This window comes from Somniosus microcephalus, chromosome 27 (assembly GCF_052327205.1).
Source record: "Somniosus microcephalus isolate GS21.2 chromosome 27, FLI_Smic_1.0, whole genome shotgun sequence".
NCBI lineage: Eukaryota > Metazoa > Chordata > Chondrichthyes > Squaliformes > Somniosidae > Somniosus > Somniosus microcephalus.
Window position 1 is genome coordinate 22,595,779 of NC_141013.1, and position 20,500 is coordinate 22,616,278.

The 20,500-nt window shown below is 41.0% G+C and overlaps 2 protein-coding genes and 1 long non-coding RNA gene across 3 annotated transcripts in view; 2 read left to right on the forward strand and 1 right to left on the reverse strand.

The window, feature by feature from the left end:
• LOC147100058 (protein FAM227B-like) overlaps positions 1–428 on the forward strand; it is a 293,117-nt gene extending 292,689 nt beyond the window's left edge. The window contains exon 11 of the mRNA XM_085968963.1: positions 216–428. Coding sequence (XP_085825089.1) covers positions 216–428 — 213 coding nt within the window. The remainder of the gene's footprint in view (positions 1–215) is intronic.
• Positions 429–3,442: 3,014 nt separating this feature from the next.
• On the forward strand, positions 3,443–11,391 carry LOC147100060 (uncharacterized). The gene is made up of 4 exons (XR_015073823.1): positions 3,443–3,952; positions 4,220–4,294; positions 9,610–9,670; positions 11,101–11,391. It is a non-coding gene; the product is annotated as an uncharacterized LOC147100060 (long non-coding RNA).
• Positions 11,392–11,515: 124 nt separating this feature from the next.
• The window catches only part of galk2 (galactokinase 2), a 120,113-nt gene continuing 111,128 nt past the window's right edge, over positions 11,516–20,500 (reverse strand). The window contains exon 10 of the mRNA XM_085968684.1: positions 11,516–11,723. Coding sequence (XP_085824810.1) covers positions 11,516–11,723 — 208 coding nt within the window. The remainder of the gene's footprint in view (positions 11,724–20,500) is intronic.

The following is a 20,500-nucleotide window of genomic DNA, read 5'->3' on the forward strand; positions in this document are numbered from 1 at the left end:
GGAGTAAATCAGACACTTTTTTTTAAAGGGAAACTATAACTTAAAATATGTACAGAATTTGCTTGTATGGTCATACATATATTTTGATTAACTATTTGAACTAAAAAATGATTGCAATACCTAACTCGGTGAAGAAAAATCAAAAGCCCTGAATGGTATATTTTATTATATTTTTAATCAATTAGTAAAGTAATCTTAGCTTTATCTTTTCACAGTCATCTTATGCTGGCCCAGGCCCAGAATTTCAACATATACTTTTCAGACTTTCTGGTCGAAGCCCTCTGGTTGCTCACTTCCTCAATATGAAAAAGATAATGGGTAGAAGCTTGGGCACCATGGGACCTAAAGTGAAACGCACTGAGATTTCCCAAGATCCATATCCTTTAATGGGCAGTTTTTTGCTGTATCAATTCAGTATGCCTTTCTAACAAAAGATTATTTTATACCCCTTTAATGGTGGAATGTTAAACTTTGCATATTAATAATATTAGTGTTGTTCTGTACAGTATAGATATTTGAACTAGGCCTGACAACCTCACATAAAAGGTGCTGATCGTCACTGGTAAACTAATCTTAATGAAATTATAACCACTTTCAATACATAAAGAATGATCTTATGCCACTTGGATCTGTTAAAGCAAGGACATTTAAAAGGTGGGAAACTAAAATATCTATGACAACAATTTAGTACTTAAATGTAAATTGAGACGTTTGAAGGACATAATGAAAGTGGCTGAATATTTTTACAGTTTTCATAAATTGTGTATCAATAATGGGGCTATAACTCTTGCCATCAAGCAATGAGGTTAACAAGGGAAAGGGAAGATAATAATAACGGTCTTAAAAGTTGTCAAATTAGTCGCACCACAAGACACGAATTTGACAACATAGCTTCATTTGAGACTCATCAGGTTTAAAACTGTAAAAGCAGAATCACTTACAAGGCAGATAAAAAAAAGTTATTTGGATTAGGGTTGTTTCTAATAATTGTATTTAAAAAAACTTTCCTTCAGTAATTTAAGCTTTTCCAGAGTAACTTTATATGTAAATAAACTACTACTGTAATATGAGCTCTGCTCTGTACTTAAGTGACAACATTTCTTAATGTAATTTTCAACTAAATCTTTTATTACATTCAGAGATTTTCATATAATTTTCAGTAACACCATTATTATGTAATATCTCATTAGAGGAAATGTCAAAAGTACGATGTAGTCATGTTATCTTACACCAAATTACATCTGTTGTCCCCTGGTACAATGTTAGGCATCATTGTTTACATATTAAACTAATGTCTTTCGGAACTAAATATCATCATCTTAATTAGATCTATCCTTCCTAAATGTGTAATTGCTTCCAGCAGGCAGGTTTGGCAGATAGTCATATCAAATCAAGATTTAGCTGCGTTTCCCCAAGGCAGTGTCTTCATTCAGATCATCTTTGTTGTTATCCTCATAGCAATCACCTCCCTTTGTATGGCAGAATATTCCCAGCAGATAGTTTACAACTTGGATATTGCTTCTCATATTGGCTTGTTACATGAACTTTAACCCGAGCATAGCCATAATCTAAAACCTATATGTTAGAGTTTTTTTTCTGCAAGAAACATATAGACTACCCTAGAGGAGAGAGTGGTTTAATGAAAAATAAACCACTGACTACTTCCATGAATGAGTTACAAGGTCAAAGTTGTCAGCACTTTTTCTTTTAGTAAAACACTGTAGTGCTACATCCTGTATCTGGTTTTTACTATCCAGTTTTATTAAAATTGCAAACTCCTTCTGGCATTTTTCTAGTTTTATAAAGAAACTTCACTCATCTTTAAGAAAGGTTGCTCACGAAAAAGCTGAGTGGCTGATGCAATAACTAATCTTGAAGTTTTGTGACATGTCCCAGTACCATACAGTAAGGTCAGCTATGCAGATTAAATGTGCCATTTATGTGGACTGTTTGAAAGTAGTCTAGAAGTTAATTTCAAAAACCGAATGACAAATCACTGTTCCATCTCTTTTCAAGTTTATATTTTTTAAGTTTGTAGATCGGATTCAGACAGTCTATGTTGCTTCCTATAGCAATATCTTTTGGATGTGCAATGAGTACAATGTCAATGTTTAAATGCTTGGGTGGCATTGTGCATGAGAAAGTTGAAGTAACTTGTTGGTAGTAACTCTGTGGGGAGGATAGGCAAGCAGGGTGGGCATCCTTAGGTTGGGTAACTCCATATGGTTGCAGCTGTCTTGCACTGTTCAGGTTGTACAGTTCAGCCCCCACCCCCCACTTTTTATGTGGGGCACATTGGTATCCTTAGGGTAATCACACCGAGTTGATCTCTCTAATAGCTCACCTGGTAGTTCCCCAGTTCCAAGCAGAAAATGTTCATCACCTAGTCTGATTGGCTAAACCATCTGTGGATAAATACCACATACTTTTGTAGGAATGGGTGCGCTTTGTCATATCACCAGAATATGTCTTCTTGCTGCCAACAGTGAGAGCTGTGCTATCTGTGAAAAGATCAAAACCAACCTCTCAATACCTCCAACTTGGCCCATGCATGCTAACCTGGGTGCCAAAGAATTAGGGCTGGCAGTATCAAGAGACTGGTTTTGGTCTCTTGACCTCCTGAATTGCAGTCTAGCATGATTTGATGCTGGAGTATAAACTTCCAAGTTGTGGCCGAGGAGGAAAGTCAAGGCCATTTTCTCAGACCGCCGGTGGTCATTGATTTATTTCCTTTGCTGTACCAGAAATGCCACAGAAACAGGAACTCAGAAACTCATTGGTATACTCAATTTTGACATAGGAAATTCAATAAGAGCCCTAAGGGGGGAAAAAAACCTAGATTAGGGGTAACTATTTATAGTACTCAACTCTGGTACTGTATAATGAAGCAGTGGCTAATAGAAGATTACTGGCTATTTGGAACTGGTCAGGAACCAATTTTAATCCCATTGCCTGACACTGGCGTGCTACAAACAAAAAACATTTAAGTGTTTACAGCTTGCTGTAATGAGCACGCTACCTTCAGTGAGACACTGAATTAGACTAAAATAAGCTACTTGGAATCTAAATTTCATTAAAAATGACAATACTAAGAAAAGAATGTAAAATCTATATAATTTACATGGCTAATGCAACAACATTCTAAGAAATACTGACTAACAAAATGTGTTAAGTCTTTACATAGAAAAAATAGAATATTGTGAACCAGTATATTTCTACGAAAAATGAAGTTTCTATTCCAAAAACCATTGTTAGAAGTGAAAGTGGCCCAGTGTCATATGGAGGTTTGTACTAAGGCAGTTCATAGTTCACAAGTTCAGCAACCAAATTAGAGTGTTACAATAATGATGAAATTTTTTTTTTAAAGTAAACACTCAGCAGTAATTTTGTTGCCATACCAATTTGTCCTAAAGTTAAAGATTATCCATTATGTTTTACCTTTCCATCAACCTGAACCATGAATTCACAATTTGCTGGGTGGGCAAACATGGTGGTATCAATCTGTTACAAAGGACGATTCAGCCAAATGTAAGCCTGCAGCACAAGAGTCTAATTTGGGTCTGGATTTAAGTTTTGAATTAATTTGTTGGTGATTAAACTTTCAATGCTAAGCCTTGACCTTTACTGAAGCCTACGGTTGTGTTCATTGTCCCGGGAGACTTCAAAATTATGTTGCCTTGCACAGACCTGATTTGGACCCCATTTTTAAAAAATTGCTAGTGTTGTTTTTGGCTCCGTTTTGTTAACTTGTCCTCTATCTTTAAGCATGAAATTGCAAGATTAATGAGAAAAAAATAATGAGGCAATTACCATCTTAGGACACTAAATAGTCCTAAATAGTTATCGTTTTAAACTTTAACTGAAACCAATGCACGCCACTCGCTCCAACCTACCAAGATGTTATCAAAGAAACTCAGAAGTTCTGCGATGATCTCCACCAGAAAAATATCGAGTAAGTTAAAAGTCTCCACTTTCTTTGGCTTTAGGTCATACTATCATTTAAAAATTGTACTGATCCTTATTTTAAAAAATATACTTAAGCAAAATTTGTGATTACACAGTAAAGTTTACATCTATATTATGCTGAAGTGCTAATTGAATACTATCTTATACAGCTTGTAAAATACAATTAATGCAATTGTGCATATAGAATTGTGAATGCTAAATAATTCACCCGTACTTATTTTTCCTGCCTCTTATCGTTTTCCCTGTCTTTTAGCCTACATGAGCAAACTCGAAAGGCAATTGCAAAAATAAAGTTGGACCAGATCCAATTTAACAAAAAAATTGACAGGTTTGTACTACTTTTGTACAAAATGCTATTGATGAGCATGAGATTTTTATATTGCCTGGAGTAATGATATGGCAATTTCTGACTATATTTCTATAGATATGTGAAGAGAAAAAGATTGGTCCCTTGCAGTCAGAATCAGGGGAATTTATAATGGGGAACAAAGACATGGCAGACCAATTAAATACATACTTTGGTTCTGTCTTCACAAAGGAGGACACAAATAAACTCCCAGAGATGTCGGGGAACATAGGGTCTAATGAGAGGGAGGAACTGAATGAAATCAGTATTTGTAGGGAAATGGTGTTAGGGAAATTGACGGGATTGAAGGCCGATAAATCCCCAGGGCCTGTTAACCTACATCCTAGGGTACTTAATTTCAATTTCAATTTCAATCTATCAAATTTCAATTTCAATTTTTATTTGTCACATAACCAAATACAACAAGTGAAATCCAGTCAGTGAAATGCTTTTTTCTTAACGAGCCGAGCGCACCAAGCAGCAAGGACACTTAGTTGCCCGGTACGCACGGAGCCCGCAAGGACGGCAGCCATCTTCATCGGCGCCATCACAATAGGCTCCGCTCTCGCCTCGCTCCGCCTTTCCCGCACTCCTGCCCGACAATCTTCAACCGCCGTGGTACCGACGTCCCGGGGCCTGCTTCTCCCTGGCTCTCCTTCCACCCGGTCTGACCTCCGAGCCTCCCGCGGTGTCCGACCTTCCAGGGCCTGCTTTTCCTGCCCTCGGTCCGCTGGCCGCCTCCCCTCCTGCCGGTTCAACCTCCAAGCCTCCCGCCGAGGAGCTGCTGGCCGCCGTGCTACAGCGGGTCATCGTGGCCTCCATCGCTGATTCTGCTGCCTCCCCGCCGAACTCATCAGCGCCGATGCACAATCTGAGGTGAGGAGAGCGGGGAGAAGGCGCTCGAGCCGCTGCCGTCTGGCCGGGGCTTAAGGAAGTGGCCCTAGAAATAGTAGATGCATTGCTGGTCATCTTCCAAAATTCTATAGACTCTGGAACAGTTCCCATGGATTGGCAGGTAGCTAATGTAACCCCACTATTTAAAAAAGGTGGTAGACATAAAACAGGGAATTATAGACCGGTAAGTCTGACATCGGTAGTGGGGAAAATGCTAGAGTCCATTATAAAAGATGTAATAGCAGAGCACTTAGAAAACAGTGACAGGATCGGACAAAGTCAACATGGATTTACAAAAGGTAAATCATGCTTGACTAATCTACTGGAATTTTTTGAGGATGTAATGGGTAGAATAGATAAGGGAGAACCAGTGGATGTGGTGTATTTGGACTTTCAGAAGGCTTTCGATAAGGTCCCGCATAAGAGATTAGCGTGCAAAGTTAAAGCACATGGGATTGGGGGTAAGGTACTGACTTGCATAGAAAACTGGTTGGCAGACAGGAAGCAAAGAGTTGGAATAAACGGGTCTTTTTCCAAGTGGAAGGCAGTGACTAGTGGGGTACCGCAGGGATCGGTGCTAGGACCCCAGTTATTCGCAATATATATTAATGATCTAGACGAGGGAACTAGATGTAATATCTCCAAGTTTGCAGATGACACAAAGCTGGGTGGGCGTGTGTGCTGTGAGGAGGATGCAGAGAAACTCCAGTACGATTTGGACAGGTTGGGCGATTGGGCAGATGCAGTGTAATGTGGATAAATGCGAGGTTATCCACTTTGGTGGCAAAAACAGGAAGGCAGATTATCTGAACGGCAATAGATTGGGAAAAGGGGGCGTGCAACGAGACCTAGGTGTCCTTGTTCACCAGTCGCTGAAGGTAAGCATGCAGGTGCAGCAGGCGGTTAAGAAGGCAAATGGTATGCTGGCCTTCATAGCAAGAGGATTCAAGTACAGGAGCAAGGATGTCTTTCTGCAGTTGTGCAGGGCCTTGGTGAGACCACACCTTGAGTATTGTGTGCAGTTTTGGTCACCTTACCTGAGGAAGGATGTTCTTGCCATGGAGGGAGTACAGCGAAGAATCACCAGACTGATACCTGGGATGGCAGGAATGACGTATGAAGAAAGATTGGGTCAATTAGGCTTATATTTGCTAGAGTTTAGAAGAATGAGAGGGGATCTTATTGAAACTTATAAAATTCTAACAAGACTAGACGCAGGAAGGCTATTCCCGATGTCGGGGGAGTCCAGAACCAGGGGTCACAGTCTAGGGATAAGGGATAAGCCATTTAGGACTGAGATGAGGAGGAATTTCTTCACCTAGAGAGTGGTGAACCTGTGGAATTCTCTACCACAGAAGACAGTTGAGGCCAATTCATTAAATATATTCAAGAAGGAGTTAGATATATTTCTTAAGACTAAGGGGATCAAGGGATATGGGGAGAAAGCAGGGACAGGGTACTAAATTTGGATGATCAGCCAGGATTGCATTGAATGGCGGAGCAGGCTCGAGGGGCTGAATGGCCTACTCCTGCACCTATCTTCTATGTTTCTATGACTGGGTTACCAAAACTACGACACTGCTTTTGTGAGCACGTTAATGGCGAGATGAGAGAAATGCATACTATTGATGTCGCCCCTGCATTTGGAGTAACATATTCACGTTAAAAATGAGGACAAGTCATACTGTGACCAGTGCTGTTCCTTTTTTATTTATATTATGGCTGCAAAGACACAATAGCAGTAAGCTAAATACAGTACACAAATTTATGGCTGATAACATATAGCTCAATTAAGTTTTTTTAATGGACTTACAGGGGGCAATGAAGGCAAAAACACTGGAATTATTTTTTCTTTTTTTTTTCTTTTAAAACAGGTAGATACTTTGGGGGAAAAATTGGGTGAGTAGCGCCACCTGTTAGCGCCTAAAGAGGCAGTCAGTGGCTGTAGCGCCACTGGCTGCGCCTCCCGCGATATTCAGCAGGGGCGCTAATGGTGGCGTTAGCCTTTTGCGCTGCGCCGCCACCGATGACATCATCGGTGTGTGCAGCACCCCATTCGCGATATTTGGTAGCGAACGCCGCTGTAGCGCCGTTCGCTACCCGCGCCCGGTTCACGGGGCCTTGCTGCGCCGGCAGAGGCGCAAGTTAAGGTGGAGGTGCGGGGCGGCCGCCTGCCAGCACCTCCGCCCCCGGCCTCCTGGTCCCCCCCCCCCCCCCCGGCATTGCCGGCTGTTTCCTGAGAGCCCGGCACTTCTCCTTGGTGCCGGGCTCTTTTGCCGGCACTTGCGATCGGGGCTCACGCTGTTGCAGGCCCCCCCCCTTAACAGTGGGAGGAAGGCCTGCAGTACCGCAGCGTGCCGTGCCGCAGCGTGTCGCGCTGTGGCACGTAGCACTGCGTAATTCACTTTCAGCGCCCTAAGAGGGACGCGGAGCGCCTCGAGCCGCGCCCCGTCTCCCTCTAGGGGCACTTCAACTGAATTTGTGGCGATCGCAGCGCAAATTCCAGCGCACAAGCGAACTTTGCGCCGCTTGGGTGCCTCAGGCCAATTTCTAGGCCTATGACTGTACATTCACTAGATCACAAGATGAACTTCCTGATATCCATCCCAAATTTGCCTTTTGAGTTTGAACCCGTGTCCCTTTGTTCTACTCTTAAAATTTAAAGCAATTTTCCAGATTTATCTTTTCGATATGGTTTACTATCTTATATACCTCTAATAAGATCATCTCTCAGACAGCTGCTTTCAAGGCTGAGGAAGTGGATGAGGAAAATCTGGTAACATAGTCTACCTGGACTTTACAAAGTCTTTGATAAGGTAACACACACTAGGCTACTTCACTAGATAGAATATTGTGGCATCAGCAGGAATTTGATACATTGGAATAGGAATTGGCTCCAATCCTGCAGCCAAAAAGTTGTAGTTAACAGATGTGGTTCAGCCTGGAGGCACTTTACTAGTGGTGTCCCCCAGGGATCTTTAGTAATGACCTGGACAGTGGTGTTTGGAGTATGGTTAGTAAGGTTGGAGATGACAGCAAAACCTGTGCAAGGGTTAAGACAGTAGAGGAATGCAATCAAATGCAAAAAGATTTAGATGTGCTAGGGGAGTGGGTCACACAATGGCAAATGTAGTGGCATGCATGTTGGTAGGGCCAACACAGAATACACTTATTATTTGCAGGGAACAATACTGAAAGAGATTGAGAGAGAGAAAAAGATCTAGGTGTTATTGTGCATAGATCGTTGAAGGTTCATGACCAATGTAGAGAAGCTGTAGCTAAAGCTAACAGGGTATTGGGTATTAATAGAACCATTCAGTATAAATCAAAGGGCACCATTTTGTCACTATACAGGTTGCTGGACAGACTGTATCTAAGAACATAAGATGTAGGAGCAGGAATAGGTCATTCGGCCCCTCGAGCCTGCTCCGCCATTCAATAAGATCATGACTGGTCTGATCTTGGCCTCAACTCCACTTCCCTGCCCGCTCCCCATAACCCTCGACTCCCTTATCGTTCAAAACTCTGTCTATCTCCACCTTAAATATATTCAATGACCCAGCCTCCACAGCTCTCTGGGGAAGAGAATTCCAAAGATTCACCACCCTCAGAGAAGAAATTCCTCTGAATTATCTGAAGTACTGTGCCCAGTTTTGGTCCCCTCACATGGTGGGTGATATAGTCGCCTTGGAAAAGGTCCAAAGGCAAGCTGAGAAAATGATTCCTAGCTTAAAGAACTTGAGCTACTTAGATAAATTAAGGACCTTGGCCTATTTACTTTAGAGCAGCCTCATCCACCTCTTCACACTGTCTATGCAGTAATGCTCAGTAAATGTCCTTTACAGTACTGGCTAGCAAAATGCTGCCTGCACAACAGGAAGCAGACTGAAAACTCTGATGTGAAAGTGTTCTGCAGGCACTGGGCCTTGTATCAGACATGTAATGTAAAAACAGCATAAAGATTAGAATTCTGGAGAGAATACAATTAGCATGCCTAGGTTAGGAAGCAGAAAAGCTGTTACAGCAAAAAAAGACAGGGTCCTGTTTCTGAACACTATCAAGTAAGCTCCACTGAAAAGTGCAGGTTGTGTGAACGTCAGGTGAAGACAGATTGTGGCTTGCTGTGATGCCATCCACAGTTGAATAGGTTCTCATGCTCTAGACTCGAATATGAAAATTGTCATTTTTGGTACCACTAGACTGCCAACACCTATGGCACCGTACCGCAGCATGAGTCAGCACCATTAGGAGAGGTGGGAAGAAAAGAGAGACCTCTACCTTTACAAAAGTTGTATAAAAACCTGTTGGTCATAAAGTTAAAAGTGTCAATTCATTACAGAATTCAAGTTCATTTCCCCTCAAGGGAAGAAACTGTAACCTTTTTTTTGTCTGCATCACATAAGGCTGAAAAACGAGCTCTTCAATAACGCAGACTATGAGAATGAGTTAATCCCCAGCAAGATGGTAAGTTTGTATTATATGATGAAGCTTTACAATTGAACTCCTCCATTCATTGATGCTATTTATGACTTGTATTATTCATCCTATGAAACTGATACATTTAGCACCATTCTGTAATTACAGTGTGAAAAGAACTTTAATGACACAAGAATGAAACTTTTGGCAAAAAAAGAAATTATTTCATGTATGAGGCATTAGTTACAAATGCACACTGGAATAGATCTGCTAACAGTTTGTTAACAATTATCATGTTTCTTGAACTTAAAAACTAGATAATGTATTTGGAGCATTAGGTTTTACTTTTGTTCAATTCCTGTAGGACTAGGAAGTTCAAATTACAAAATGTCAATCAGCAATATAGATAGTAAACACAATACATCCCATAACTTTCAAAATGTTATTATAAAATGAATTACTGTTATGGAATGTATAAAAGTGTCCTCACAAGCAGTTATATTTCTGTTTTACAGTAGGCATGAGTGCCAGCCAATATATGTATTGATAATTTACTGATGCTTTTATTTGTTACTGAGCAAGGTTTGTAAGATCAACAAATTTTGGAACCAAGATCACTTAGACACAAGAACCAGCCTGAAACGAGCAATGAGAATTCATGCACATTTTTTGAACCCCCATCTTATCCATTTTACTTGTCTTCCCACATCCACATAGGCATCAGTGCCAGTCAACACTCAAAAGTATGAACTCACCTCTGAGTCAGAAAGTCACAGATTCAAGACCCACTCCACAATGAGTATATAAACTAGGCTGTAATGAGTAAGTGCTGCACTGTTGGAGGTGCTATCCTCTGGGTGAGACTTAGGCCCTTATCTTCCTGTCCAGGTAGATATTAAAGAGCACGAGTTGTCCCAGTGTGCTGGCAATATTTCTATCTCACTCAACATCACTAAAAACAAATTAACTGGTTATTCACCTCATTGCTGTTTGTAGGATCGTATGTGCTCTTGCTTACATAACAACCGTTACTTCAAAGAAATTCATTTGATGTGCTTTAAAATGTTTCTAACAGGATATAAGGAACTTTATAAATGTAAGTCTTTTTTATTTTGGCTCTGCATTAATCTGCCAATCCCAACCCACCCACCTCCCAAGCAAGGGCACTCGATCATCATGATGTACACTAATTAACCATTGGCTTGAAACACTATTCTGCAGGTTTCAAATGCAGGCTGGCTGGATTTCAGTGATAATTGAGTCAGACGGAACTGCAGTTTTCCTAGTGGGTAGTGTGTTTTATTAATACAGCGACCATCCTGTAACTGATCACATCCATTTCCTAATGTATGGGTAGAAAAATATTATCTAACAAAATATTCTAGTCTTAAGGTGCAATATGGAAAATATCTGGCATATACATATGTTTAACAGCAACATGAATTTTGTTCTTTCACCATTGTCTTTATCTCCATTAGAACAGTACAATTGTTTCCAATGACGAGACTCAGGAATCAAATTCATCCGAGACAGATGAAGAAGATATTATTGAGATGCCAGCATAATCTGCACAGATTGGAATCTTCACATCAATTGCTACTGCGTATTAGTTAAAGCCTCTTGTAAAACATTAAAAGTTACAATTACAGTCTAAAAAAGAGCATTTTCAATAATGGTCTCAAGCCAATTAAACAGGGTGACTGTGAGGAAACAATGTTTTGTGATCAGCTCTACTTTCTTACAAGAATAAACATTTTTCTTTTGAAAAACCTTGAACAGATGCATCTTAATAACTATTTAAAGCAACAAACAATAAGTGGATCAGCTTACTGCTTTATTTTGGGGAAAAGAAAGAAAACGACTACCTAATTCCCACATATCTTGGCACCTTATTTAGGCCTCATGATAAATTGCAGCTCCTCCTCCAGGCTGGGTGGCAAACAGGCTTTGTGTCTGCATAGCTGCTCTTTGAACATCAGCTTTGTAATAGACTTCTTGCACCTTTGCCAGGAAGCTATCCAACTTGTCAGTGGGCACCATTGACACTGTGCAGCCTCCCCATCCTGCACCAGTTAGCCGTGAGCCAACAGCACCAGACTGCCTGAAAAAGTCAATAATAATTAACGTAAATGCTGTCAGGCAGAAAATGAACATTCATTTTTCATGTTACAATTATCTATAAACACTAACTCTGTTCTGGATTCTAAATGTGTAAGAATTTCCGATCTAACTGCAATCACTTTACAGATACTATCGACCATTAAAATGCTGGTTTCACATGGCATGCATCTTTTTTTCCCCTCTCTAAATGTTTGTGCTCAGCAATGTGCTGAGGGTGCTTAGTGCTAGGGAATGGAACTTTTCCCAGGTCAGGTATAGCACAACCATATACAAAGTAAAGCGCCCTCTACTCTGCCACAACCCCAACCGCAGAAGAACGCCTCATACAGCACTAGTATATATTCCCCACACCAGCCATCTTGTGGACTCAGAGGGAGATTACCAATTAGTGCCAAATTAAGGACATTGTATGCTGTAGGACCATGCCTACCAGGAATTGGATTAAGACTGCCCAAACTCATTTCACATATGACCCTTACAGCCAACAGTTCAGAGGAGACTTCCATCCCAGCAATCTGGGATGGATTTGAATCCCGGTCACAAAGCTAAAAGGGCAATGTTTTATTCATTGTTGCCACCTAGCATTAGTGAGATTTACAGCATTACTGAAGAGCAGTGTTTAAAAACCACTGGCAGCATCTGATTACATCACAGACTCAGAGCTGAATGTTTCTTTTACTCTCCGTGCCCATACCCCTAATTTAGAGCAAGCCAAAAACGATCTGTACAGCAGAATGCATGTAACAAGAGCATGTTCCAAAACAATTAAATTTAAAACACATTGCCTCTGCTCCTTAGTTGGTGCTTTATTGCCTTTAAAGACTGATAGAAGGTGCAAGAACTCTAAGGACTTCAACTCTTCTTTGCATAATAAAAGGCTGCCCCAGGAGAGGTGGTGTGCAGGAAATTCTACCTCCAGCTCCTCACGATCAGTTGCTGGTGTAACACCTATTACACCTGATAAATTCAATTATTAAAATATAAATTTTGACTAAAGTATTACTGGTGTTTAAGGCCAGATTGTGTCTGTGATAGCTCAGAGTACTGCCACTTTCTTGATCACTGTTGCAATTTAAAATCAAATGTTGGTTTCAAAAATGGGTTCAACAGACATCCAATTTCCATCAGGGAGAGGTGGGGACTAAATTATATCTAGGAGATTCTGAGCTGGCAGCAGACGCAGATCAGAAAATTGGGCTTATGACCTTGAGCACCTGAATTGTGTTGCGGACATTTTTTTCATTCACTCAGAGGGTGCAGCAGACATTGCTGGAACCCCAGAAGCAGTACTCAAGGAGTTCTCCCTAAGCATCACTGATTACAATTTAGACTAGGGATTTTACAGGCTGTAGCTGTGCAATCCCAAATAAGGATATTACAGATTCCACAGATCATTTACAATCTGTTTCTATTATGCCTCAAATGAGACCATGAAGTGATCCCACCATTTGTCCACTGGACAAGAAACCATATTAGACATGACAAAGTGAAGAACAAAATTCTGAACTGAGAATAGAGGAATAGGAAGGTGCCAGAAAGAATGTTTACTCTATGTCAGAATGCGCTTAGTGTAACTTTAGTGACCTCAGTATCAACTTCATGTTTAAGAGAGATAGGAACATAAAGTAGGAGCAGGAGTAGGCCATATGGCCCATCGAGCCTGCTCCGCCATTCAATAAGATCATGGCTGAACTTCTACATCAATTCCACTTTCCATCCCTATCTCCATATTCCAGAGGACTGAATAACACAATGGGATTAGCAATGCTTTCCTGTACCTTTAGGACCCGCGTTCAATTCCAGCCCAAACTGATGGGAAGAAAGTTTCTTCTACGCTTTCTGTAAGGGCCCTACCTGAAGTTTAAATCTAGTAACTACCGGGCTCCAACAGCTACTAAATGGAAGTCTCATTCACAAAATACAGCCTGTGTGGAAAATTATAATTTATTTCATTGGTCCAGTAAGGAGTGCTTGTTTGAGGTTAGGTTAAGGCACACTTGTCCCAGTTTCCCAAGGCTCCACTGGTGTCATGAAGCCTCACTGGTATCAGGCACAGGTCATAAAATCAGATCTTGTGTACCTGAATTACGTCACGCTCAACTTTCCACTGCAATTTGACGGAGAAAATGAGGCTGCACTATAGACATAGGGGCCTTACTTAAATAGAATTATTTGGTAAAACCAGACCTATGCTGAATGGGGACATAGGTTTTCCTTGGACCTGGCCTGCTCAAGTAGAGAGATGTCAATTCAGTTGTTTGTATGTGTCACATTTTCAATTACATTTTGCTTCATGCATTAGTTATTTTATCTGCTACTGGGTTAGTCTGTCATTTTTGCTTTTTTCTGATCTTCTAATAGTACTTTTCTTCATTATTCTTGGTTGCTGGTGACAGTTAAGTTCCACCACACATGATGGTGAGCCTGGGCATTCTCTGCTTCACAAGACAGGTGGCCACAGAATTCTACTGCCTGCTGCAGGATAACTGGCAGACAACATCTGGAACAGGGTTGCTCTTTCACACTAGGAACAACTAAAATTGAACAAACCACTAACTACACATACTTGGGCTTAAAAATCAGTTCTACGGGAAATTTTCATCTGGCTGTGAATGAACTGAAAGAGAAAGCAAGAAGGGCTTTCTATGCCATTAAAAAATCAATCCAAATAGAAATCCCAATTAGCATTTGGCTCAAAATGTTTAAATCAGTAATTGAACCAATTGCACTCTATGGCAGTGAGGTATGGGGACCGCTAACACAACAAGAATTTGCAAAATGGGACAAACACCCAATTGAGATCCTACATGCAGAATTCTGTAAAAGTATCCTCCGGACTCAAAGGAAAACCGCAAACAATGCATGCAGGGCAGAACTAGGCCAATATCCATTAATAATTACTATCCAAAAAAGAGCCACCAAATTTTGGAAACACCTAAAAATGAGCAACCCCCACTGCTATCATTACAAAGCCCTGAAATGCCAAGAGAGGATCATAAAGAAGAATACCCTCAGTCAACTAGTCCTGGGACTCAGTGAAGTAACTACTAACACTACTAACAATAACCAGCCCCAGGACAGTGACATCGTAGCACAGAGAATTCGACCTAACACAATTGTCACTAAGCAAAAGGAAAAATATCTGTCATATTGGGCAGAAACAACAAAAACCCAAAACAAACTCAATTGCTACTTGGCCCTAAACAGACAATACAACATGGCTGAATACCTGACCACGGTAAAAGATAGCAAATTGAGAAAAACCTTGACTATGTACAGACTTAGTGAGCATAGCCTGGCTATCGAAAAAGGCAGACACAGACAGACCTGGCGGACAAGAGAGGACAGGATATGCTCTCACTGCAGTCAGGGAGTGGTGGAGACAGAGATGCACTTCCTCAAAGCTTGTGGAAAATATCAGGGCATCAGGGAGAATTTCTACCCAAAACTCACAAAAATATGCCCTGAATTCAGAAATTTGAATGACGACCAAAAACTCCCATACCTACTAGGGGAACAGAGAAATTGTGTAACCTTAGCTGCACACTATGTTACAGCTTGCCATAAACAGAGGGACAACCATTAAATCTAAGAAAAGAGTATATACAAATTATATGAATGTATATTTATACACTCAGGGATATATCTGTTTATACACTGTATGGATAGATCTGCGTTTATGTGTTCAACCATAAATGTTTTTCGATGCTTTGCCAACATAAGATGTACCTTGTCATGCCAATAAAGCGATTTGAATTGAATTGACTGTTACCACAGCACCCCAGTGTAACTCCAGCAGCAAGGCTGGGAAATCAGACAGGGAGACAACTGTGCTGGCAACCCCATAATCTTCAGCCTAATTTATGCAGGCACATTCTAAGGTCAGGAATTCAACTCCGGCAAACTTGCGATAATTTACACGCTAGCAACGGCAAAAACGTGTCTGCCGGTGGGGGTCTTTTACAGTCTAAAGGGCCACCTTAGCTATACAATTCATTCCAGGGTGATTGTTTGCACAGTCTAAGGCAGGATCAAAGGAGATTTTTTTTTTAATAAAGCATTTTGGGGCAAGTACGGAGACCCCCAGCCACACTTTGTGCAGTAGGTGCCCATGGCCTGTTACAATGATTTTCCTCCCCGCTTCTCAAGGTGGCTTACATGACAGAGGCAGGAATCCCATTGGTAATGTTTAAATTACTCCAACCCTATGAAATCGGTCAGGGTTAGGAGTGCAGCAATGGTGTGAGGGCAATGCCCAACCACCAGAATGGAAAATCATGGCCAAGATGCCAATGAGACCGCACCAGCAGTGCGAACATTACTTTAATCCCTTCAAGCTGTTTTCACTGTTTTCCAATAATCTAGGTGGTACACTTTATTTCCAAAAATACACATACAAAATACTTATGCGTTGATCTAATGACTAGCAACTTACAATGCTATCCAATAATTTATAGACATTTGTCCCATTAGTAACCCATCTCGACTTTCTTCTAAGGACAAAAATATCATTTACCAAGATCATGTAGCAAATAACTCTTCCAGAAAGCAGCAGCAGCTTTTTAATCTAGAATGACACATGTGTCTGGTATGCTACTTTTTAGGTTTTGTAGTCCCCTGAAACAAAAGCTTCAAAAAAGATTACTTTTCAAAAGTGTAGTATTCCTCATTCTTTGAGTCAAGTAATAATCCGCAGGCATTCAAGCCCGTGGGAGAGGTTCTCAGGACACCTGACCCTCCAATAGTAAATTGCATCATCCCATAATATAACCTTTTCTTTTTGACAGCCCATATTTTCTCTCACTTTTTCTGACGTAGAGATACCAAATTAGTATTGCTCAGAAATGAAACAAGAGGAACAATACTTCTGCCTGTCCATGGCTGTTATTTATTGCATTTTTGTTTGACATTTACTTTTTTCCCCTTGTGTATGTGTGTAACAAAAAATATTTTTATTACACAAAAATACTTTTTTTTTAATTAAGTGGCAGAGCTGACTTTGTGACTGCTTTCTTTCCTAAACAATACTGTTATCTGAAGCAAAGACATTTTGAACACAGCAATTCCTTTCACATGAAGAAAGGAGGGCAAGAAACTCAATATATAGAGTAACTGATTCAGAAATTGGGGACTTCAGGGGTGGTGAGAATTCCTCAGATTATGATGTTAGTGGCATTGACCCTGAAATTTCAGTCTCTCTGATGGCGTACTCAGAGTACGTCGTCGTAATCCATTTGAAAGGCCCCACAACTTCCAGGTTTCTGTGCACGCACGAAATCTGGAACTTGTGATCTGTCAAGGTATGCCTTGACAGATCATCCGCACCGCATGGAAACTCAGTATTGCTGGTGCAGAGTTAGGCTATTTGCCCAACAATTGCCCACGAAACTCTTACGGCTGGTAAAAGCAGACTTAGGGCCTGCTTTCATCAGCGTAAGGGTATAGGCTAAGCCTTAAACATTTAAAAATCAAAATGATGCACATACACTTTAAATTAGTTTATGTAAATATTGGCCCAGATTAAGATGTTTAAAATTAGTTATCAAAAATTAAATTTTTATTGAGATTAGTGCAATGAAGGGACTTAATAAAATTCAAATTCGGTACATTTATATGTATTAGAATTATGTACATTGTATAATTATTTGGGGATTCCATTGCATATCATTAGGGGATTCCCTTCGTAACTGATTGCAATTAGAGAACCGGGACCACCACATGATCCCAGAGACGCTTCCGAACAGTCTGCGTCCTGTAGGCCTTTACGCCGCCGTACACCTGGAGGCCCGAGACTGGAACTCTACGCAGCCTGGCGCCTGGAGGTGGGTTCGTAAAGGTTTCGCGGGTTGGAGGCGTGCTCCGGAGGTACTCATCCGACCGCAATTTCTAGCCCATTGTAAACATAGTGGGATAATTTCCTCTGATTGCTATTTATAGCAAAATATAGCAAAATTGTAAACACTTCTACAATTTTGCTAGAAATAGCAATGGTTGGCACATTCCAAAAACAATTCTACTATACTAGAATTTAGGAGGATGATGGAAAAGTGTCTGACTACAAACCAGAGTGGCCCTGTCAAACTGCATGTGGCTGGCTGGCTGGCACACTGGTCCAACAAATGTGTTCTCTTGCCAGACAATACGAGGGCTGAGTTTACAGTCCCGGTTAAGTTTAGGCTTTTTGGCCTAGCTGCTGGCGCAAAGCTAGACAATAGAGCATTGAGCTAACTGCCTGTAATATTGAATGATCAGTTTATTTGAAGCATCATTTGCAGCTGCCAATACAGCCCTGGCCTTGTACAGGAAGCTAGCCTGCTGGAAGATGCTCAAAATCAGGCCATCAGACCAAATTTAAAGGGATGTGCACACTTAAAGGCTGCATTTGAGAACAAACATCGTTTCAGTCTTTATAAAGTTGCAAAATGAATTTAAATATCAGTCAGCCTTTGTCAAGGTTATGAGGGAGCAGGGGAGCAGTGTCACTCAAAAATGAAGTGAAAAGAATTGCAACATGAAGTGAATCCTGTGGGCAAATTATGGAGTGGTACAACACCCAACCCTTTTTGATAGCTGGAAAAATGGATATGCAAGGTTTGACATCATTTCTGGCAGCAGGTGGTGCCACGCGTGTCAGTGATGTGTACACGACAAGCAGGACTTGGAAACAGAAGCAGGAGAAGACAGCACACTTTAAAGAATCTGGAATGGTAAGAGTATTGACAATGCCTTGTATTGGGTAAACAGCCCAAGACTGCATGCATAAAGCATTACGATAGCAAAAACTGCAGATGCTGGAAATCTGAAATAACAACAGAAAACGCTGGAAAAACTCAGCAGGCCAGGCAACATCCGTGGAGAGAGAAACAGAGTTAATGTTTCAGGTCGAAACCCTTCTTCAGAACTGAGAAAAAAGCAGGAAATGAAACAGATTAAAAGGCCAGTTTGGGGGGTGGGAAATGGGGGAGGGGATGAAAGAACAAAAGGGAAGGTCTGAGAGGTGAAGAGACATTAAGAGATATTCAAGGCAAGACGAGATGGTAATAGGACAGGTAAAGAGACAAAAGACGGCTCTAGATGAAGTGTGAAATGCACAAAGTATTGTCTGTCGATCCATTCCAAATTTACTGTTCACCCATGCCAAGCCCTCACAAACTTACAGCTTTTGTACTGCATCCCATATCTCAGTAGGGCACATGTTCAAGCTGCAACATACAATTTAAAGGCTTTTCTGCACATTAAATTTCATGTGACATCTGCTTAATCTACAAACCTGCCCATGTCCTCCTGAAGTCACTTACAATCCTCTTCAGAATTAACCATGTTTCCTGCTTTTGTGTCATGTTCAAATGTTGATATTGTGACCCCTATTCACAAGTCCATATTATATATTAAAGAGCTATAGTCCAAACACTCCCTTGAGGAACACCACTGTTTACATTCTTGCCATCTAAAAACATCTATTAACCATTTTGTTCAGCTTCCTGTTCTTTAACCAACTTCCTATCCATGCTGTCAGTCCTTTAATTCCTTGTGCCTTCATTTTATCAACAAGCCTCCTATGCAGAACCTTTTGAAAATCCACAAACATAACTTGGCTGGCAAGTTTAGAACTAGGGGTCACAGTCCCAGAATAAGGGGTTGGCCATTTAGGACTGAGATGAGAAGACATTTCTTCACTCAAAGGGTTGTGAATCTTTGAAATTCTCTACCCGAGAGAGCTGTGAATGCTCAATCATTGAGTATATTCAAGACAGGGCTCGATAGATTTTTGGATACTAAGGGAACCAAAGGATATGGGGATAGTACAGGGAGGTGGAGTTGAAGTGGAAGATGAGCCATGATCTTGTTGAATGGCGGAGCAGGCTCAAAGGGCCAAATGGCCGACTCCTACTCCTATTTCTTATGTTCTTATAACATCTACAGCATTTTCTTTATCAATACACTATTATTTCCTTAAAGAACATTACTAAATTTGTTGGACACAACTTGACTTTTATAAATCCATGCTAGCTGTCCTTAATTAACCTACATCCTTCTAGGCAAGTATTAGTTTTATCTTGTATTACGGCCTCTGGAAGGTTATGGACTATGTAGGGGTTCGCAAAAATCCCCTAAATCCCTGAAGATCGGAAAATATTGGTCCACATCGTGGACGAAGAATTGTGTGATTTGAATTGTCTCTGGGTTGGGCAATGTTTTAAAAGCATACCCAGAACTCTTGGACAACATCAGGACTTTAAGATTAAAATGGTACCTCTGAGTTTCGAACTGTGTATATTGCAAAGAGGTTTGAAAATGGCCGTCAGAAAGGCATGGCCAAAAGACAAAAGAAAGCAGCTCGAAGTGTCTGTGTAAGTGGGAGGATCAAGCAGTGGCAGTCAGACCTGTCAATCAAACCAGGGAGTTTCCCTTCCCTGCTGACAACCGATGTTTATTTATTGAAACTGTAGGATATTGACATAAGGGATTAAACCGCTTGAGACTGACCGCAGGACAAAGGGCTCTGTTTACACAGCAATCCAGCCCATTGAAAACCCCTTACACACACACAATGAGACACATCGAAACTACGGAAAAGACTTTGATAGGGGACAGATCAGTATGGATGAGTTTTTGAATCACCCATTACTCCCTTTTGTTCAGCCCAGGGAGCTCCGGATGTGGGCGGGAACATTTCGGTCCCAGAATGCAGACACATTCAAACCACTCCAAGGCCATTTAAGTCAGCCAATCATGGTCTTTCTCTTGTATATTCGG